Source organism: Micromys minutus (assembly GCF_963924665.1).
Source record: "Micromys minutus genome assembly, chromosome: 31".
NCBI lineage: Eukaryota > Metazoa > Chordata > Mammalia > Rodentia > Muridae > Micromys > Micromys minutus.
Window position 1 is genome coordinate 15744702 of NC_137966.1, and position 18640 is coordinate 15763341.

At 51.0% G+C, this 18640-nt stretch overlaps 1 protein-coding gene across 11 annotated transcripts; it reads left to right on the forward strand.

Moving 5' to 3' along the window:
- Positions 1 to 128: 128 nt before the first annotated feature.
- TRAF7 (TNF receptor associated factor 7) lies at positions 129 to 18378 on the forward strand. 11 transcript variants are annotated; one of them, XM_080942345.1, is made up of 19 exons: positions 129 to 230; positions 8539 to 8654; positions 8861 to 8918; positions 10881 to 10975; positions 12684 to 12800; positions 13301 to 13393; positions 13601 to 13634; positions 14142 to 14325; positions 14431 to 14565; positions 15045 to 15262; positions 15351 to 15424; positions 15598 to 15646; positions 15723 to 15850; positions 16021 to 16103; positions 16721 to 16877; positions 16962 to 17084; positions 17263 to 17382; positions 17471 to 17722; positions 17872 to 18378. In XM_080942345.1, exons 2-19 carry the CDS (start codon positions 8577 to 8579, stop codon positions 17884 to 17886), a joined length of 2013 nt encoding a protein of 670 aa, XP_080798471.1. In that variant the 5' UTR covers positions 129 to 230; positions 8539 to 8576; the 3' UTR covers positions 17887 to 18378. The 11 variants fall into 11 exon arrangements, with proteins under 11 accessions (XP_080798471.1, XP_080798475.1, XP_080798474.1 ...); XM_080942349.1 differs by having other exon boundaries at positions 14431 to 14559; XM_080942348.1 differs by having other exon boundaries at positions 10884 to 10975.
- Positions 18379 to 18640: the final 262 nt, after the last annotated feature.

Consider the following 18640-nt stretch of genomic DNA (forward strand, 5'->3'; position numbering starts at 1 on the left):
AAGCTACCAATCCCGTTCTTTAGTGCAGAGGTCGCCGGAAGTCGTAGTTTATAATGCTCGAAGTGTGAATCAGCCCCCAGAGTTCCTAAAGTCGGTGAACTACAAGTTCCGACGTGCACAGCGCCCCGGGACTTCCGGCTCCTGTATCCTGTACCTTTCCCGGCCGCAGGCCGAGAGGGGCAAGATGATGCCGGAGGGTGTAGCCGCTGCTCCCAGGCAGCCGCGGGCGGGTGAGTTAGCGCGCCGTGCACTGGAGCTGGGACTCCTTCTTCCGGGGAGTGCGGTGGGGCGCGGGCTGGTTTTGGGAGCGTCGCTGGCGGTTGTGGGCCTAGCCTGGGGGGCGGGACTGAGACAGCTGGGGTCTCAGCGTCTGTAAGTCATCCTGACTCTCAGTAGATCTGTCTGTCACTCCTTCCCTTCACTCTCTCTTTCGTTCACTCTGCACTCCTACGTTTTTTGAGCGCTGCCTGTGTGCCAAGCAGTATCCTAGGCTCTGGAGAGTCGGCGGAGAACCGGATTCCAAACTGATAAGCTCATCTGGTACGCGGTTTTGAGACAGATCATTCTGCCTCTAGGGTCCTATGCATTGTAAGCAGTTTAGCAGCATTTCTGGGTTTGTTCCCTGTATGGTAGTAATACCCACAGCTCTGTTTTGTTACGACAAAAATGTCTCAAGACTTTGGTAAATGTCTTGTGGTAACTCACCTCCAGTACTGTTACTAAGGAGCAAGAGACTGACTAAAAGTTAAAAATCATGAGGAACTGTGATAAGTATTACGGGGTGGGGGGGCTGAACGCAGATAAAGTGTTGGGCGTTCTTAAATCTTTGGTAGGGAGCCCTACAGTTAGCCAAAGACCTGATGGAGAAGCAGTCAGTCTTGAGACGTTGCGGGAAGAGCCTTACAGGCAGAGGGAGCCAGAGGGGGATAAAGGCCCTGTGAGAAAGGGCTTAGAGCAAGCCAGCAAGCACTAACAAGTGATAGGTGAGGTTAAGAAGCAGATCAGGGCAAAGTCTAAGAGCCTTCTGGTATGCGTAATGATTTTATGATTCAAGTGAGATAGTAAGGAAGCTGGATCAGAGCCTTCGAACACTCACTAGAGGCGAGTTGTCCCAGCTTAGATTCTTTTGAGGCAGGCCAACATGATCGGATGAGGCTGAGGTCTAGAGATATTTGCCACTTCAGTCTCATCTTCTCTCCTGCCCCTCCCCCTGGGCAAACAGGCTCGTTCCTTTGCTGACTGTTCACTGTTGGCCTTGTTCTTCAGTTTTCTTTGGGCCTTTCCGTGTCCCAGATCCCTTTCTTGAAGGTCTTTGTGGCAGGCGCTACTTCGGTCATAAAGACGCTCCTGAAGATACTCTATACATTTATGTTTCTCTGTGGAAGCTCGAGTCCCTGTACCCTGAGGTCCTAAGTCTATTTGCAACTGTCTCCCCAGGAAGTGAGAACCACTGTGTGCAGCCTGACTCAGGTGACCACAGACTAGGAAGGAGTGGCCAATAGTGCTGCCCAAATCCGAGAAGTTCCCTGATGTAACTTCTTGTACATCAGAGTCTTTCTGGAAGTGAAAGTGGCCGACATAATAGTAACAGTTGGGGCTTCTTACCCCTCAGGGGTCAGACTGAACAGCCTTTGGGGGGCAGGTATCGCTGTTCTAAGCACCCAGAGGCTATAAATCATGGATAAAGCAGTGCCTGGTGCGGAATATAGGAAGAAGATACAGCTGAAGCTATCTCTGATAGTTCCTTACAGACTTGGAGCCATTAAAATGTTTTTTGTTTTTTTTTGTTTTTTTTTTAAAGACTGCTTGCTTTTTTAAGATTTATTTATATGCGTACAATGTAGCTGTTTTTAGAAACACCAGTAGAGGGCATCAGATCCCATCACAGATGTTTATGAGCCACCATGTGGTTACTGGAAATTGAACTCAGGACTTCTGGAAGAGCAGTCAGTGCTCATAACCTCTGAGCCATCTCTCCAGCTCCCATTAAAAAGTTTTATAGTAAGAAATACATTCTCCTTCAAGGTCAAGCAACTTACTTAATTATTCCTCTGTTGAATCTGTCAGCTTAGTCTCTGTAATTGGCTTCCTGGCTCAACTCAATAGGGACTAGCTTGAGGGTGCAGTGGGGCTCCTAGTTTACTGATATCAATGGAGTAGCAGAAGGAACAAAGTTTGGGTTAACCTTTGTGTGCCCACAAACTGGATTGTCTGTGGACCAACTTTAGGCCTTTCTCAGCCGTCACTCCAGTCTCTCAGGGCCGTTGCTTTTGCTGTAGCCATAGCTTTAGTTATCTGATAGCTCCTTTTAGACTTGGATCCATTAAAATGTTTTATAATGAGAAATACAGCCTCCTTCAAGGTCAAGCAACTTACCCAATATTCCTCTCTTGAATGGTCAAAGTAGAATTTGAACCCAGGTCTGTCTGAGTCTAGGGCCCATGGTCATGATTACTCTGCCGTAAGTACCATATGTATGAAGTACCTGCCCCTGCCTGCCTATAAGAACTGTCAGCTGGTTGTATCTTGCTGTAGACAAGGGTTCCCATAAATCTGGTCTTATCAGCAAGTGGGCACCTAGCACTTTATCAGATCTCAACTGGCTTGTCCATGAGAAACCCTTGGAGAAGAACCTACCAACCCCCCCCCCCCCAATCCTTCAATAGATGCTCTTAGTATTCCTAGCATGTCAGCCCTCGCCCTCGGGAAGAGTAACATGGCTTAAGGAAAACAGACTACTAAGACTGAGCTGATAACATAGGGCTTGATGCTTCTTGAAAGTCCCAAGCAGAAGAGGTCACAGTATAGAAGCCAAGAAATAAGGCCATCTAGTCTCAAGAGATCCAGGGGAGGAGGATGCCTATGTATGAGGAGGTGAGGATGCAGGAGGAGTAGCCTTGAAATCCAGGTTTTGATGTGTGGAGCTGCTGTGAGTACCAGGAGCAGGTGTGTAGGGTGAGATGGGCAGGTCTCTGCTCTATGTTCTGTCTGGCTGGAATTTTAGGGATTTACCCAAGCTTCTGTGGGTTGAGAAGAAACATACACAAGGGGCTCAAAGACACTTAAGCAAACCCATGGACCTGCTGCCACAAGATTGACACCAGTTGGATTTGTTTGAGACAGCAGGATACTGGGATGCGATGGCGTGTATCTCAGAGTATTTTTTCTATCTGCTCCCGATCTGCCTTCTCTCCTCCCTCTGGGAAGCCCTCTGCACTTCTATACAAAGCCCGATTCCTGTACCACAGAGGGAAATGAATGCGGGTGAGGTGAGGCTAGGGCCACTGGCAGCAGAGGGATTGAAGTTCACCTCCCTGAATTCTGAAGGGGTTCAGCCTGGGCAGTCAAGGTACAGAGGCTGGATATGGGGTGTAAGAAGGAACACTTCCCAGAACACTGGGAAGGAGAAGCAAGTTAAGGAACCCCCACCCACCAAGTCGGGATTGTAAGTATAGATGGGAGGAAAATGAGGATAGAGGCCAAGCTAGAAAGCTGGGAGGGAAGGAGGCGCCGCGAACAGGGTTCTTTCTGCCCAGGATTTTTAGAGATTCTGGGAGATCTTCAAGTCTGAGGTAAGCAGAGGCACTCTGGGGACATTAGCTGTAATACCCTGCCTGCTTGGGATGGAAAAGATGTGCTTAAGGGGACATTCAAGGGAACAGCCAGGGGAAGTGCATGTAGCTTTGCTATGGCAACCAAGCCTGTTTCTATAGGATTTGGCAGCCAGATCTGGTTTTTAGCCCAGGGGAGCTGAGGTAGGGGCTGGACATTCTTCAGGCCCCTGCACTGGCTTCCTCATTCCAGGAAGTATGCTTGGAACTCTGGCAAGTATGGCCAGAGGGTGCTCTGGCTGAAGTCCAGCCTGTTGACCACCCACAGCTCAGGCAGGAAACCTTGAGTGTCTACTGGTGATAGCCAAGATAGATAGTGCCCTCTTCCATGGGTGGTTTGTGTGTGTCTGTGTGTCTGTGTGTGTCTGTGTGTCTGCCTGGTCTGCCTGTTTGGTCTCCAAAACAGTATCACTATATATCCCAGGCTGGCCTTAGAGAAATCCTGCCTGAGGGTCTCAAACTGTTTGTCTTTAAAAAGACCTAGTTTTGGGGCTGGAGAGACAGCTCAGTGTTTAAGAGCACTTGCTCTTGCAGAGGATCCAGGTCAGTTCTGAGCTCCTGCATGGCAGCTTACGGCTGTTTATAACTCCAGATCACGGGATCCAGTGCTCTCTTTTGGCCTCTGTGTGAGCACTGTGTTTATGGTGCACATACATACATGTAGGAAAACAGTAACACACATACAATTGGAAAAATAAATTAAAAAAAAGATTGACTCTAGAGGGGTTGGTTAAGAGAGCTTTGGCAACAACCTGAAGTTGAGTTTCTAGTGTTCGCATTGGTTCTCTCGAAACTACTGAAAACTCTTAACTCCAGGGAATCCAGCTCTTTTTGGTTTCTATAGGTACCAGTACACATACATGCTTAAACACCTGCATGTGCACACACACACACACACACACACACACACACACACACACTTTTTTTTTCTTCTTGGAGATAAATCTTGGAGGAGCTAGAGTTGGTTCTGTAGATAAGAGCACTTGTTGCAAAAGACCTGGGTTCGATTCCCAGCACCTACATAGAGGCAGAATACCTCCTCAAACACCAGACATGCATGAAGGCAAAACACTAGTATATATAAAATACTACAACTAAATCAAAAAAAAACAAAAAACAAAAAAAAAACCATGACTGGTCTGGTGAGGTGGCTCAGCAGATAAGGGCATTTGCCATCAAGCCTGATGACCTGAAGAGGACAAACTTTCATAAGATGTCTTCTGACATGTGTGCCATTGTGTATGAACGTGTACACGTGTGCGTGCGCGCCCATACCCATACACTAAATAATAAGTAGTACCACCTTGTGGGCCACGTGGGTCTGTAAGAGTGCTCTTTACCAAGCTTGGTACCTGTGTGGAAGGAGAGAACCGACTTCTACAGTTTGTTTTCTGACCTCCCTACACTTGTGGTAGGGACTGTGGCTCATACATACATACACTGATGCCCACACAGACAAATGAGTGGGAAAAGAATGTGAAAAAAGACAAAGTCAGTTGAGAAGGGAAGATTCTGTCGCCGCCTGCAGTGCTGGATGCCTGTCCTCCCAGCCCGTGGAGGTTAAAGCAGGACAGTCCTCGCAAAGCCAGCTTGAGCTGTAGTGACACTCAGGAGGCAGAGACAGGTGGATCTCTGTGAGTTCGAGGCCAGCGTGGTCCACAGGGTGAGAACAGCCAGGGCTGCACAGAGAAACCTTATCTTAAAAGAAAAAATCTTGGGACTGGGAACATGTCTCAGTGGTGGAGCACTTGTCTAGTCTGTATGAAATCCCAAGTTTAATTTCTTTTTTTTTTCTAAATTTTTATACTTTTCCTAATTTTATTTTTTGAAAGTTTTGCCTTATGTATATCTGTTTGCCACATGTATGCCTGGTCCCTGTGGAGGTTAGAAAAGTGTGTCAGAACCTTTGGAACAGAAAGTACAGGCTGCTGGGAGCCACAGCATGGGTGCTGGAAATTGAACTCAGGGACACTGAGGCATCTCACCACTGAGTTCAGGTGTTTTGTTTAAATACAGGGTTTCTCTATGTAGCCTTGGCTATCCTAGAACTCACTCTGTAGATTAGGCTGGCCTTGAACTCACAGAGATTCACCTGCCTCTGCCTCCTGAGTGCCAGGACTGAAGACATGCAACCACTACAGCCCAGCACTAAGTTCAGTTTTTAATACCACTTTTAAAAAATCTGAAAGAATTCCGTTCCTTAGGGGTTTATATGTTCTGGACTCTACATGGGCGAGTAACCTTGGGCTTGGGAGGGGGGCAGAGAGCTTATACGGCAAGTCCTGGTTTAGCCCATAGCTCTCGTCCAGCCTGAGAATAGGTTGCCATCTCTGTGGAAAGCAGTCCTTCCACCCTGGGAATTAAGATCTGGCTTCCAGGACACATAGCCCCAAAGGAGTTCCCACTGAGGTTAACAGCTTTCTGCCAGAGACGCTCAACAGAAAGGTGGGCTTGGCTTGTGTCATACTTTCCTTGCTCTTTGAGACCTTCCCCGCACCAGCTGCTGAATTCTATTATTGCAAAGTTTAGGGCCTGAAGACATGGCCTCCAGTGTGCTACTCAAGCCTGTTGAGGGTGGTGGCCACCTTGTGGGTTTTGCACAGATTGGGGCTCTGGACGATAGCCTGAGGTTCGTCTACCCTTGGGTCCCTGAAGGAGGCTGAACCCATGTAAATTGGGAATCTGCTTTCTGTTTTTCCAGTTCATTTTGGTACTATGGTTCCTCTCAGGCTAGCTCTGCTCCCTGTCTGGCTCTATGGGCTGGCTGCTAATTTGCATGTTGCAATGGGTACTTTTTCTTTTAATCTTACAATAGAGCCTAACCAGGCACTGAGTTCCTGGGCTCACAGGCCTGAGTAACTAGGTACAACTCTATAGAAGGTAGGTCTGTCTGTCTCTTAATATCACTCTGTGAGCCTACGTCCTAGGTTTCCCCAAAGGTTAATAAACCTTTCACACCTATAGAGCAAGCCCTGAAGCCCCCAGGTTTAGGCTGGCTGAATGTCCTGCTTCGGGGCACCACTATTTAACAAACAAGCAACAGCTTTGTTTAAACCCCCCCAACCCCCCAAGCTCCCTGCAAGGAAGAAGGTCATAGTCAACTGGGCACTCTGTCTCTCTCATGAGGCCACCTACTGATTCATACATTCATCCTTGTCCCTCCCTTTGACAAGCCAGACTCTGGCAGACTGTCAAGGACCTTCCTCCTCCGGAAGGAGAGTGCTGGGGGGGAAAGGGGCAGAAAAATGCAGGGTGTCCTTCAGGCCACACCCACACCTCTCCCCCAGGGCTGCCTAGAGAGTCCCGTCTAAAAGTACACAGAGCCAAGCCCTAGAATCACAGTTGAGCCTTTGGGTATCTGGTGGTATTGAGGCTGCTGTGATACCTCAGAGCCCCTGGCTTACCTTGGCAACTGTCGTGGCAGCTCTGTGGCATGAGGGCAGAAAGAGTTAGGCCTTTGCCTGCCTTTTAGAGTTCCACTTACCTGTACTTGAGGATGTTTGGAATGACAGGTGGCAAGTGCCTGGTAGTACCAGTTGCAGGGACAGGAGCTACCCTGACTTATGAGATGGGATGTAATTGCAGGGGCAGCTGAAGGGGTAGTGAGGGCTGGGGAGCAAAAGGAAAGGACCAGGAGTCAGTAGGGGTTGCAGACAGGGTAGGAGCCAGTTCTTGGTCAAAGTTGGAGCTAAACAAGCCTGAGTAAAGCAGGACAGACTTTGAGGCCTTGCAGTATTTGTGTGGAAGAGACAGTGCCCAGAGGGCCTGGTAGAGAATGTGGCATGTGCTCCATTCCTAGGGAACTGGGGTAGAAACTGCCGCACCTCAATCCAGGGCCTGGGCTTAGCACATGATCCACCCGGACCCTTCTGGAGCTCTCTCTTATCCCTTCTGTCTTTGAGGGCCTTGGCACAAACCAGGCTACATCGTGGGGTGACCCTGGCCTGTGGAATGGATACTCCACTGCCATGGGTCCCTAGAAGGTGGCTTCAAAGGTTCCACTTGGGTAAAGAGCCTAAAGAATGAATGCTTCTTGTTTGCTGAACAGAATCCTGAAACTAAGGCCTCCCTTAGGGGATGCCTTCTGACAATGCTGTGTCCCTGCATGTCTACAGCTGTACCGTCATAGGCTTGGTGTTGTCCTGGACATGTCCTGAGTATGACCTACTAACTGGGTCTCTTTTAGTCTTCCCTTCCCTATAGATGTCACATGTTTGCCCTTTCTCCTGACCCTCTCTTCTGGCTGAACAGGGACACTGGCCTTTGTATGCTGCCATTGTCCCTGTGCTACTCTAGCTCCTGAGTGGCACAGTTGTTATGGGTGATCTCCATTGGTTTGGTTCTAGGGTTTATCTTTTTCCTGTGACTTGCCCTGTAAGACCACATCTGGAAGACAGGCTCAGTGACTGCCTATTGGTTCTTTGTGGTCCTAGCAGGGTCCTGATAACATGTAGAATGGCAGAGAAAACATTCATGTGCTCTGGTGGGTCCCCATGTGACTGAGTCCTGGTGTTTGTGCCACACCTTAGGCCCAGTTTAACAAGACCCAGCCTTAGCCATAGGGACATTTGACCTGCAAAGAAGTAGGCCTTGAAGTGACCAACTATGATCAGAACCAGAGGATTAGCCAACACAGATGAGGTTTTTCACTTCAGGAATAGAGCTACTTGGTTTCCTCAAAAGGTCAGGCCTGAAGGGATGGTACCACTAAAGATCAACTGTACCTGGAGCCTTTGCCACCCGAATGGGGTAGGCAGGAAGGCCCTTGCCCATTGCGGATCTGCAAACATGGCATTAGAGGTAGGAAGAAGTTAAGACCTGTCTGAGATGGACTGGCCAGAAGTCTATCAGGTGGGGGGAAGCTTTGCTAACTTGCAGGAACCCAGGATGCCACCTCTAAAGCGCCTAATTTGTGTTCTTCCCATAGGGGACACTGCCCAAGGAACCTGGATGCCTCTCTAGAGCATGAGCTCAGCCAAGAGTGCCCGCTACAACCGCTTCTCTGGGGGGCCTGCCAGCCTTCCCTCCTCAGACAGCAGTGGGGTAAGGGAGGTGCCTGTAGGTGAGGGTCTGCCTTCTGTGTACCACAGCCCAGGCCCCCAGCATGCTATATATATAACTTGCCACTGAGGGCAGAGCTGCTGCCTGTTGATTGTGTGTCCCATGCATGCATGGGGGCCACCAGCAGGTAAACGTGTCAGTATGTGTGACCCTGTGCATCTTGCATTAAGCCTTTTCCATTGTCTTAGACCAGGATGGAAACGACCTTTGGGCCTACCTTTTCGACCGTCACCACCATCACCAAAGGTGAGCCTGACCAGGAAGAATCTGTACTCTCCTGGGATCTAGAGGCACTTCCTAATAGGGTGGTCTCCTGGCTTCTGTTTCTTCCCATGTCTTAGTCTCCAGCTAGACAGAGTAGGTAGTCCTGTTCCTGGGCCTCACCTTTGTTACTAGTGCTTCCTCTTCTTCCCAAAAATTTGCCCATCCCCTCTGGGGGGCAGTCTTGACCTTCCTGGTACCACTCGTTATATAGTTATATATTACCAGTTATTATAGCGCCCTTGCCTCAGCACAGCTCCTAGTGTCCGAGGACATCTTTTCTCAGGTGGGATCTGGTGCCATCAGACAATGTGCTTCAAGAGATCATACATAGCATAGGGTGGGGCCGTGGGGCAGCATCCATGCTGAAGGCTAGGGAGGGGCCAGGGTTCTGGGGCATGCTGTTCTGCTTTTCCAGTACTCAGTCCACTGCAGGAGTGCACCGGCTACTAATTGGTTTTTTAATTGCCTTCCCATGGCTGATGGCACGGGGCTACCAGGTGCACACCAGTGCCTTTTATTCCTGGATGACCTAAGAAGGCTCTGAAAGGGCCTCTTCTCCCACACTCCTAACAGGAAGACCATTGCTTATAAGTTCCTATACCTTTAGAGACTACACAATGCCTGTCACCACTGTTGAGGGTTCCAGAGCCAAAATAGCATGTGGTCTGCTCTACCCTGGTGTCTGGTAACTAGGCAGCAATGTACCAGTACTTGCCTCATCTGGCCCTTTTTGTTATAGATGGAGAAACTGAGGCCCAGTCACAGGACAGGCAGTCATATTTCTAATCTTGAATGGAGGCCTTTAGGGTTCTAGTTGCTCTGACATCTGAATCTGTTTTAACCTGTGCTGTAGCCTTATAGGGCCTACGAGATGGTTCTCTGGTTCCCAGGTGGACCCTCAGCCTTTTATTCTTGGGAAGCCTCTGCTTTCTGGACCAGGTTGGGCAGGGTATTCTGTAGGCAAGAGGCGGGAGACCAGAAGTCTAGGTCCAGTTCCTGATTCTGGTTGTGCTAGGGAGGGTTAAGAAGGACCTAGACTAGCAGTGTATTAGCTGAGGTCCTTAGGTCTCTCTGTGCCTCAGTTTCCTCTTCTGGAAATTCAACCTAGCAGTTACTTTAAAGATCAAAGGGAAACCTCCAAGTGACCCACCCTGGAAAGATGCCAAGCCACTCATGCACTATTTGGGGTTGATTCTGTACCCAGCTAGGCATGGAGGGCTCTTTGTTGGACTGAAGAATAGAACCTTGTAGGGGCTCTGAGAGAAAGGTCTTAGTTGGGTTTGGTGGTGCTTGCGTATTGAGGTAGAGGCAGGAAAGTAATGCATTTGAAATAACCCTGAGCAGTCTAGGGAGATCCTGTCTCCCTTCATTAATCCTAGCACTTAAGAGGCAGAGACATGAGTCCCAGGTCTCAAAAATGCAGATTCAACAAAAACTGAATCTGGAGAGATGTCTCAGTGGTTAAGAGCACTGGCTTTTCTTTCAGAGGACCCAGGTTTGATTCTCAGCACTCTCATGGAGTTTCACAGCAACCTTTAATTCCAGTTCTAGGAGATTCTGTGCCATTTTCTGGCTTCCATGAGTACCAGACACATAAGTGGTGCATAGACACACATTCAAGCAAAACACTTATACATATAAAATTTTTTAAAAAAAGAAAGAAAAGCAGAGGCCAGGGATTAGCATGAGCCAAGTCCTGGGTTCTCTCCACCAGAGGAAGGAGCAGGGTAGAGCAGCTAGCAGTCATTCTCAGTTGTCCACAGACGTCCAGTCTGATGAGCCAGGGCCGTACTGCTGGTCCTGGTTTTACCTTGGAAGACAATCCTGGATAACCGTGTTTATCAGAAGGGTTCCACAGACAAGGGCTCTGCTAGCTGTCTCCGTCACTTCAGCTCCTTCCTCCACTGACAGCCATGTCACTCAGCCCTTCCCCTCTCTTTTCAGCAGCTGATGGGACCAGCACATACAAACAGCATCGCAGGACACCTTCCTCCTCTAGCACCCTTGCCTATTCGCCACGGGATGAGGAGGATGGCATGGTAGGTCTTCATGATGCAGGATCCGAGTGTGATTCCCAGCCCTCCCACAGGCCCTACTCCCTGAGGTCCTGGTCCTAGGAGGAGCCGGCAGAAGAGCCTCAAGGATAGTGAGGCACCTTGAGGTCTGAGCACTTGTTGCATTCCTGAAACTAAGGAGGCTCCTATAGTTGGGCGGTGGCAGGAAGCAGCCAATTTGTGGGACTGTGCTTTAGGGCATGGCCCCAAAGGCCAGCGTCAGACAGTTTGGGCTCCATCTTAAGTGAGTACACTTGAGTGAACCTGCCTGGGGAACTGAGGATGACTGTCAGGACAGAAGCCCTTGCTTGGAGGGTTTCTCTATGTTTGGTGGGTTTTGTTATTGTTTTGTTTGAGACAGGGTCTCTATGTAGTCCTCATTATCCTGGAACTCACTGTGTAGACCAGGCTGTCCTTGAGGTCACAGAGGTCTGTCTGTCTCTTGTCTCTGGAGTGTTGGGATTAAAGGAATGTACCACCATGCCCAACCCTTCTCCGTCTTCAGTAGGAAGGTAAATGCCCAGTAGGCATTCATATTACAGGCCAGGCACTGCCCTGAGGATAGTACCCAGGTCCCAGAGCTTCACCTCTCAGTCTCCCAGCTCCTCCGACTGTGGCCTGGGCCTTGGACGTGGATTCATTGTGCTTTTTGTTTTGGATAACTCTGGTGCATCTGAAAGGTTACAGTGACTTTAGCGATGTCCTAGAATCTTCTGTTTCCTGTGGGACATTTGGTAGCCATGCCCACTCCACCTACTGACTGGCCTCAGTTGCTGTGCTTGGAGCCTAAGAGCTGGGCTAGCCAGTGGGCAGAGGCAAGACTGCAGCTCTGTCCTAGTTCCTGCCTAGTACTTCGTGTTCCTCCGCCCGCCATTGCTGCCTGTGCAGGTGTTTGACCCACTTCCTTTAACTTTGCCCTCTGGGTCTCACACGGCATTCCCATGCCAGATGTGACTTGAAACATCGTAATAAGGAGATATGAGGAAAGTCCTGGTGAATGAAGTATGTGCCCAGTCTCTGCCTCCTATTCAGGGACACCCAGAACTGGGATGGGCTGCATTCCTATCCCAGGGCCCCCTTCCCTGTTCTGGACATAGGTTCAGGAGAGGCAGCTGGGCCGAGGCATTGGGTCCTGCATGAGGGAGCTATGGCAGCAGTACCTCTTGGATACTGTGCCTCTCTTTCCCTACGACCTCATCAAAGGTTGCTCCTTTGGGTCTCAGGAGGCTAGGTCAGCCTGGTAAGACATTGTAAAACATTACAGTGAGCCTCCCTGGCTGGGTCTAGTATCTCGTGGACAAGAAGGCAGCTCAGCCCATGGCACCTCTCCTTGGCCAGGCCTCTACTCTTTTCTGTTTGGTGATCTGGTGTCTTAGCTGCCCCAGGATTGGCTGGTGGATGCAGCCTCTCTGCAGCCCACATTCCCTCACGGGAAGCAGGAAGAAGCCTGAGCATGTCCTGTAAAATTGAATAGCAGGAAATCTCTCCATTTACACAAAGAAAGTTGGCAGGCAAGAACGGGCAGCCCAGCACCAAAGGCCAGGGCTGGCCACCACAGGCAGTGGGACTGAGGCCATATCAGCCTCCCACTCACAATCCACAGCCTTGTGGGTTTGCTGGAAGTGGGGTGGCTTAGGGGCACCCCTGCCTCCACAGGGCTCAACCCCCTGACAGGCTGCCTCCATCTGTGCAGCCCCCCATCAACACTCCTCGCCGCTCGGACTCAGCCATCTCTGTCCGCTCCCTACACTCCGAGTCCAGCATGTCCCTGCGCTCCACGTTCTCACTGCCTGAGGAGGAGGAGGAGCCGGTAGGTGTGGTAGGCTTGGCAGGAATCATCTTTCAGGGTTGTCACTGCTGCAGGGGCATGGGGCACTTTCCCCCTCAGACCATACCAACATAGCTCACATTGAGGGTAGGTCAGACCTGATTAGGGCCTCTCGCCTATGTTGAAATCTTCAACTCCTATGTGATGGCTGCCTGGGGATGAGTTGTGGGAAGGTGGGGCTCAGATAGGGTATTTGCTAGCCTGTAAGCCAGGAGGAGAGGCCAGAAAGGCTGAGACTGTGTGTGCAGTCTCACTGCTTACAGCCTGCCTTTGAACCACACCCCTTGCTTTAGCTCCTTGCTCCTCTCATGGGTCTCTAGTCGACAGTGACTTCTAAGATAGGCCCAGTGCCGGTGAACAGCCCTGGACAGGGTGGACATGCAGGTGGCTTGGGTAGTTAATGTTACTGAGGGTCTAGTCCTGAAGCCCCCACAGCAGCACTCCTGGCCCATGTCCTGATCATTTTGCTCCACTCTGTTTAGGAGCCATTGGTATTTGCCGAGCAGCCCTCAGTAAAGCTGTGTTGCCAGCTCTGCTGCAGTGTGTTCAAGGACCCTGTGATCACTACATGTGGGGTGAGGTCATAGACCCACTTACTCCCCAACCCCTTTACTCTGCTTGCTGGCCCTGTTCCCAGGACCTTAGCCTTGCTTGTCCTAAGCTGGCTGTCCAGCGGGAGCTCTCTGCAGTGGTGTGGGATGTTGTAAGCTCTGGGCTCACTGACCCTGACTGAAGGGAAGACAGTTACAACTGTCCCCCAAGTCCACTTTTTGTCCCCACAGCACACCTTCTGCAGACGATGCGCCTTGAAGTCAGGTAGGTCCGTGTCTCCCATTCAGACCTGTGAGGTTGGTGGGTAATTCCCACCCTGTCTTTTCCCGGGCTGCCAGCAGAGGTCACTGGTTTCTTGTCTACGCATGTGTGGCCTCTCCCGGGGTTTGAATAGTGTTGCAAGCATTCAAGCCTGGCAAAGGACCTCAATAGCAAAGCAGATCCCCAATTCCTGGTGTCTCCAGACTCAGAGCCTTGGCTGTGATGGGCGTGGGCTGGGTCCCAGGGTGAGGGCTTGGGCTGACAGCTGCTGTTGTCCCTGGCAGTCCCTGCTTCTTCTCCACACTGCTCGTCCTCTGGGAGGTCTGTGCAGCAAGTCCTGCACCAGCACTTTGAGGCGGGTGAAAGAGCAGACGCGGCACCCGGTGGGCTTCTCTCCGCCTGTCGTGCCATTGCATCTCCCTCCCCAGGACTTGGCTTCCCACTGGGCAAAGCTGCCAGGGAGAGAGGCGGCTGGGCAGGTGGTGGGCTCAACATGTCCTCCTCTCCCAGAGAAGTGTCCTGTGGACAATGCCAAGCTGACAGTGGTGGTGAACAACATTGCAGTAGCTGAGCAGATTGGAGAGCTCTTCATACATTGTCGGCATGGCTGCCATGCAGCAGGCACAGGAAAGCCTGGTGTCTTTGAGGTAGACCCAAGGGGCTGCCCCTTTACCATCAAGCTTAGCGCCCGGAAGTGAGTACCTCCTGATCCTTCATCTCCCTGGGTTTCCGAGCACCTTTATGTCTGGGGCTACATTGTAGGGTCTCAGCTCAGCCCCTGTGTCCTGTATATGCACAGGGACCACGAGAGTAGTTGTGACTACAGACCTGTGCGCTGCCCCAACAACCCCAGCTGCCCACCCCTTCTCAAGATGAACCTCGAGGCCCACCTGAAAGAATGCGAGCACATCAAGTGTCCCCACTCTAAGTACGGGTGAGTGGGTGGGGGCGGGGGCTGGTGGGTCTGAGTTCTTACACTGGGGGCTTCTGTGAGCTGATGCCTGGTTCATGCACCAGAGCCAGAAACCACATTGCCATCACAGCCCATATCCAGGTGCCCAGGAGAACACAGAAAGGACTGAGCAGGGTATCAGGGAAAGTGGGTAAAGGAGTGCGGATTTGAACAAATGGCTGAAATGGGTGGGTGTGGAGGGGAAGCAGGGAAAGAAAGAAAGGAGGATCCTGCCCAGCTGTTCAGAGCAGGGAGGCTGGTGATGGGCAGACATTTTATTCTTAGAGAGGGAGGGATCCTTGAAGCTTTCTGGAGATAGATTTCCCTGGTGAAATGTCCTGGCTGCTGATCTGGGGGTAATGGGCATGACTGTGATGACTCTTGAGGGATTTAATAGGGTCAGGAGGCTAAGGGGTCAGTCCTGCCAGCTAGGCAGGTGGGCAGCCGTGCTGTTCCCCCAGGTGCACGTTTATTGGGAATCAGGACACCTATGAGACACACTTAGAAACATGTCGCTTTGAGGGCCTGAAGGAGTTCCTGCAGCAGACTGATGACCGCTTCCACGAGATGCATGTGGCACTGGCCCAGAAGGACCAGGAGATTGCCTTCCTGCGTTCCATGCTGGGCAAACTCTCAGAGAAGATTGACCAGCTGGAGAAGAGCCTTGAGCTCAAGTTTGGTAAGAGAACAGATCTATCTAGTTCAGAGAACACGGATCCAGCTCTGTCCTGGACTCCCAGTAATACCGTTCTTTTCCTGTTGCCCAGATGTCCTAGACGAGAACCAGAGCAAGCTCAGTGAGGACCTCATGGAATTCCGGAGGGATGCATCCATGCTGAATGTGAGTGGGTGAGGGTTGCAGAGGTGAAATTCAGGAGGACAGATTGGGGTCCCTCCTCTGGCCTTCAGGATCTATATTCCAGTAAGAGCTGACCCTAGGCCTAGGGCTCTGTAGCTTCACCACTGGTCATGTGAGCCCCACCCACCTATTTTCTGCTGTTCTCGGCCTTGCAGGATGAGCTGTCTCACATCAATGCACGCTTGAACATGGGTATCCTTGGATGTGAGTATAGCCTGCCCCTGTTCCCACATTGTCTCCAGAGCCCTACTGGTCCCTCATTAACTTCTCCCATTTGTAGCCTATGACCCTCAGCAAATCTTCAAGTGCAAAGGAACCTTTGTGGGACACCAGGGCCCTGTCTGGTGTCTCTGTGTCTATTCCATGGGTGACCTGCTCTTCAGTGGCTCTTCTGACAAGACGATCAAGGTGAGTGGGGTTCTGTTCCATAGGCTCTGCAGTCATGGTTGGGCTCAACTGGGCACTGCATGCCAGCCTCAGCTATCCCCTATCCATGGTCTTCTCTCCTAATGGCTGCTATTCTGTCCTTTTGACACCAAACTGACCCTGATGGACCTGGTCTGACCTGATCTCTGCAGGTGTGGGACACGTGTACCACTTACAAGTGCCAAAAGACACTGGAAGGGCATGATGGTATTGTGTTGGCGCTCTGTATCCAGGGGTGAGTTTTAATACGGGACACACTAACAACAGGGCAGGGCCGGAATGTGCTATATTGCCACTCTGTGAGCCCTGAGCCTGTGTTTGAACCTGTGTAGCTTGTGTCTCTTCCACCAATGGAACACTCACAACTGAGCAATACTGGATACCTAGGTGGCAGTCTGAATTCCCAGCAGAGTCTGGCCCTGCCCTAGTGGGTTAGGTAGCTAGAAGCCAAAGGTGGCACTCTGAGAGGGGAGGATAGCTCATCTGTTACCAGGATAACTAATACCTTGGGCTTACATCTTATAGTTGATGTAGCAGCTACCATGGTTAACCTGTCAGTAAGCTCTCCCCAAGGCTGGCTATCCTTTCTTGTGTCTTGTTGGGCTTGCTGGGTGTGGTGATTCTAGGTAATACTCAGCTTTACTGGTGGTGGTGGCCTCCCTGGGACTTGGTATTCAGAATGGGTGACTTGCTTAGCTCAGCCATCAAATGTTTCCTAGCCTAGTTGTTTACATCCAACTATGCACACAAAGAACGGGAGCAACAGTAGCCCTAAGACTAAGCCATGTTAGATCCTGGTAGGCTAGCCACAGCATAGTAACCTTCTGCTTCCTGTTGACTTTGCTTCTGTAGGTGCAAACTATACAGTGGGTCTGCAGACTGCACCATCATTGTGTGGGACATCCAGAACCTACAGAAGGTGAACACCATCCGGGCCCATGACAACCCTGTATGCACATTGGTGTCTTCCCATAACATGCTCTTCAGTGGCTCCCTGAAAGCCATCAAGGTATAGGCAAGGAGTGTGCGTGGTTGTGGGGGCTCCTGAGGCAATGGATGCCTTCCTAGCCCAGGCTCATGGCCATTCCTACAGGTCTGGGACATCGTGGGTACTGAGCTGAAGTTGAAGAAGGAACTCACAGGCCTCAACCACTGGGTGCGGGCCTTGGTGGCAGCCCAGAGCTATCTATACAGTGGCTCTTACCAGACAATCAAGGTGTGCCAAGCTACCCCTGGTGGCAGGGATTTGCCCTCTGCTGTCCTTTCTAGGGTGTCCTAGAACTGCTTCTGCCCTTGCCCTACCCTCCACCATGCTCCGAGGCTGTCTCCAGGATCTCTTAGGCCCAAGGTAAGCAAGTGCCTGGCCTGAGATTAAGTGACACACTTTCCCCTAGATCTGGGACATTCGGACCCTTGACTGCATCCATGTCCTGCAGACATCTGGTGGCAGTGTGTATTCCATTGCTGTGACGAATCACCACATTGTCTGTGGCACCTACGAGAACCTCATTCATGTAAGGGCTACCTTATAGCGGACCTCCATCTCTCCTGCCCTTGTTTTGGGATTCTATCTCTAACTCACTTAACTCCGCCCCCTTTCAGGTATGGGATATTGAATCCAAAGAGCAGGTGCGGACCCTAACGGGCCATGTGGGCACAGTATATGCCCTGGCAGTCATTTCAACACCAGACCAGACCAAAGTCTTCAGTGCATCCTATGACCGGTCCCTCAGGGTCTGGAGTATGGACAACATGATCTGCACACAGACGCTGCTGCGCCATCAGGGCAGTGTAACTGCACTGGCTGTTTCCCGGGGCCGGCTCTTCTCAGGGGCTGTGGATAGCACCGTGAAGGCAAGTGCCTGAGGCTTGGGCTGTTAACAGTTGTATAGGGCGGAGCTTAGAGAGTGGGTGAGAGGCAAGTGGAGGGCTGGGAGACTTAGACCAGCTGGAAGGGAATCCTTGGGCCATATGGGATCTGAAATAGAACTCTTTCTTTGCAGGTTTGGACATGCTAACAGAATCCAGGCCAAGCTTGCCTCCCTCTGGGTCTGTAAGTCAGGCTAGACCTCCATGATGGCCTTGGAATGTCTGCCTGTCTTGTGGTAGGTAGACAGGCTCAAACAGCTAGGCAGTGTCATCTCTGCCTATGCTTGGCGAGGGATCTTTCCTAAGGCCCCGCTCTTACCTTCTACCAGAGAAACGCCCAGGCCCTTCTCTGGGCGCCAGGTACGATGCTCGCCCGGCCCCACCGGCCCCGCCATTCATATCACTCCACAGACTTTTGTTTTGAGATGGGGTCTCACTATGTAGCTCTGGCTGGCCTGGAACTCACTGTCAACCAGGCTGGCCTCAAACTCACAGATCTGCCTGCCTCCACCTCCCAAGTGCTGGGAGTAAAGACGTGTGCCACCGCTCCTGGCAGGACCCAGATGGACCATGGGTCCTTTTTACTCACCTTTTCTACTGGTTTTAGACTGTATTATAGATTTTATTACTTCCCTGTTGAAATAAAAGCTGCACAGACTGTGGTTGTGAGTGGAGACAGCTTCTTAGGACCGTCATTGACATGGCCCCAAGGATGTTGGTATGCTCAGGCACAAGATGGGAGGGGAGAAAGGTTGGATGGACTTTGCATCCCTGCAAGAGGCAGCTTATCATCCCTTGACTCCCAGCTTCCAGGCTGAGCTTCACTTCCCCCCACACGTGTCCCCAAAGAGTGAGCCAAGAAGCTCTGTTTTCTGCTGTTTATTGACAGCTGCTCCCTGTCCA

What these genes read in the sequence shown, in the direction of transcription:
- TRAF7 (XM_080942345.1), top strand. Translation starts at nt 8,577, where the DNA reads ATGAGCTCAGCCAAGAGTGCCCGCTACAACCGCTTCTCTGGGGGGCCT. An exon ending in CTGTGATCACTACATGTGGG is followed by an intron (nt 13,394 to 13,600) that starts GTGAGGTCATAG and finishes TTGTCCCCACAG; the next exon opens with CACACCTTCTGCAGACGATG. An exon ending in ATCAAGCTTAGCGCCCGGAA is followed by an intron (nt 14,326 to 14,430) that starts GTGAGTACCTCC and finishes GTATATGCACAG; the next exon opens with GGACCACGAGAGTAGTTGTG.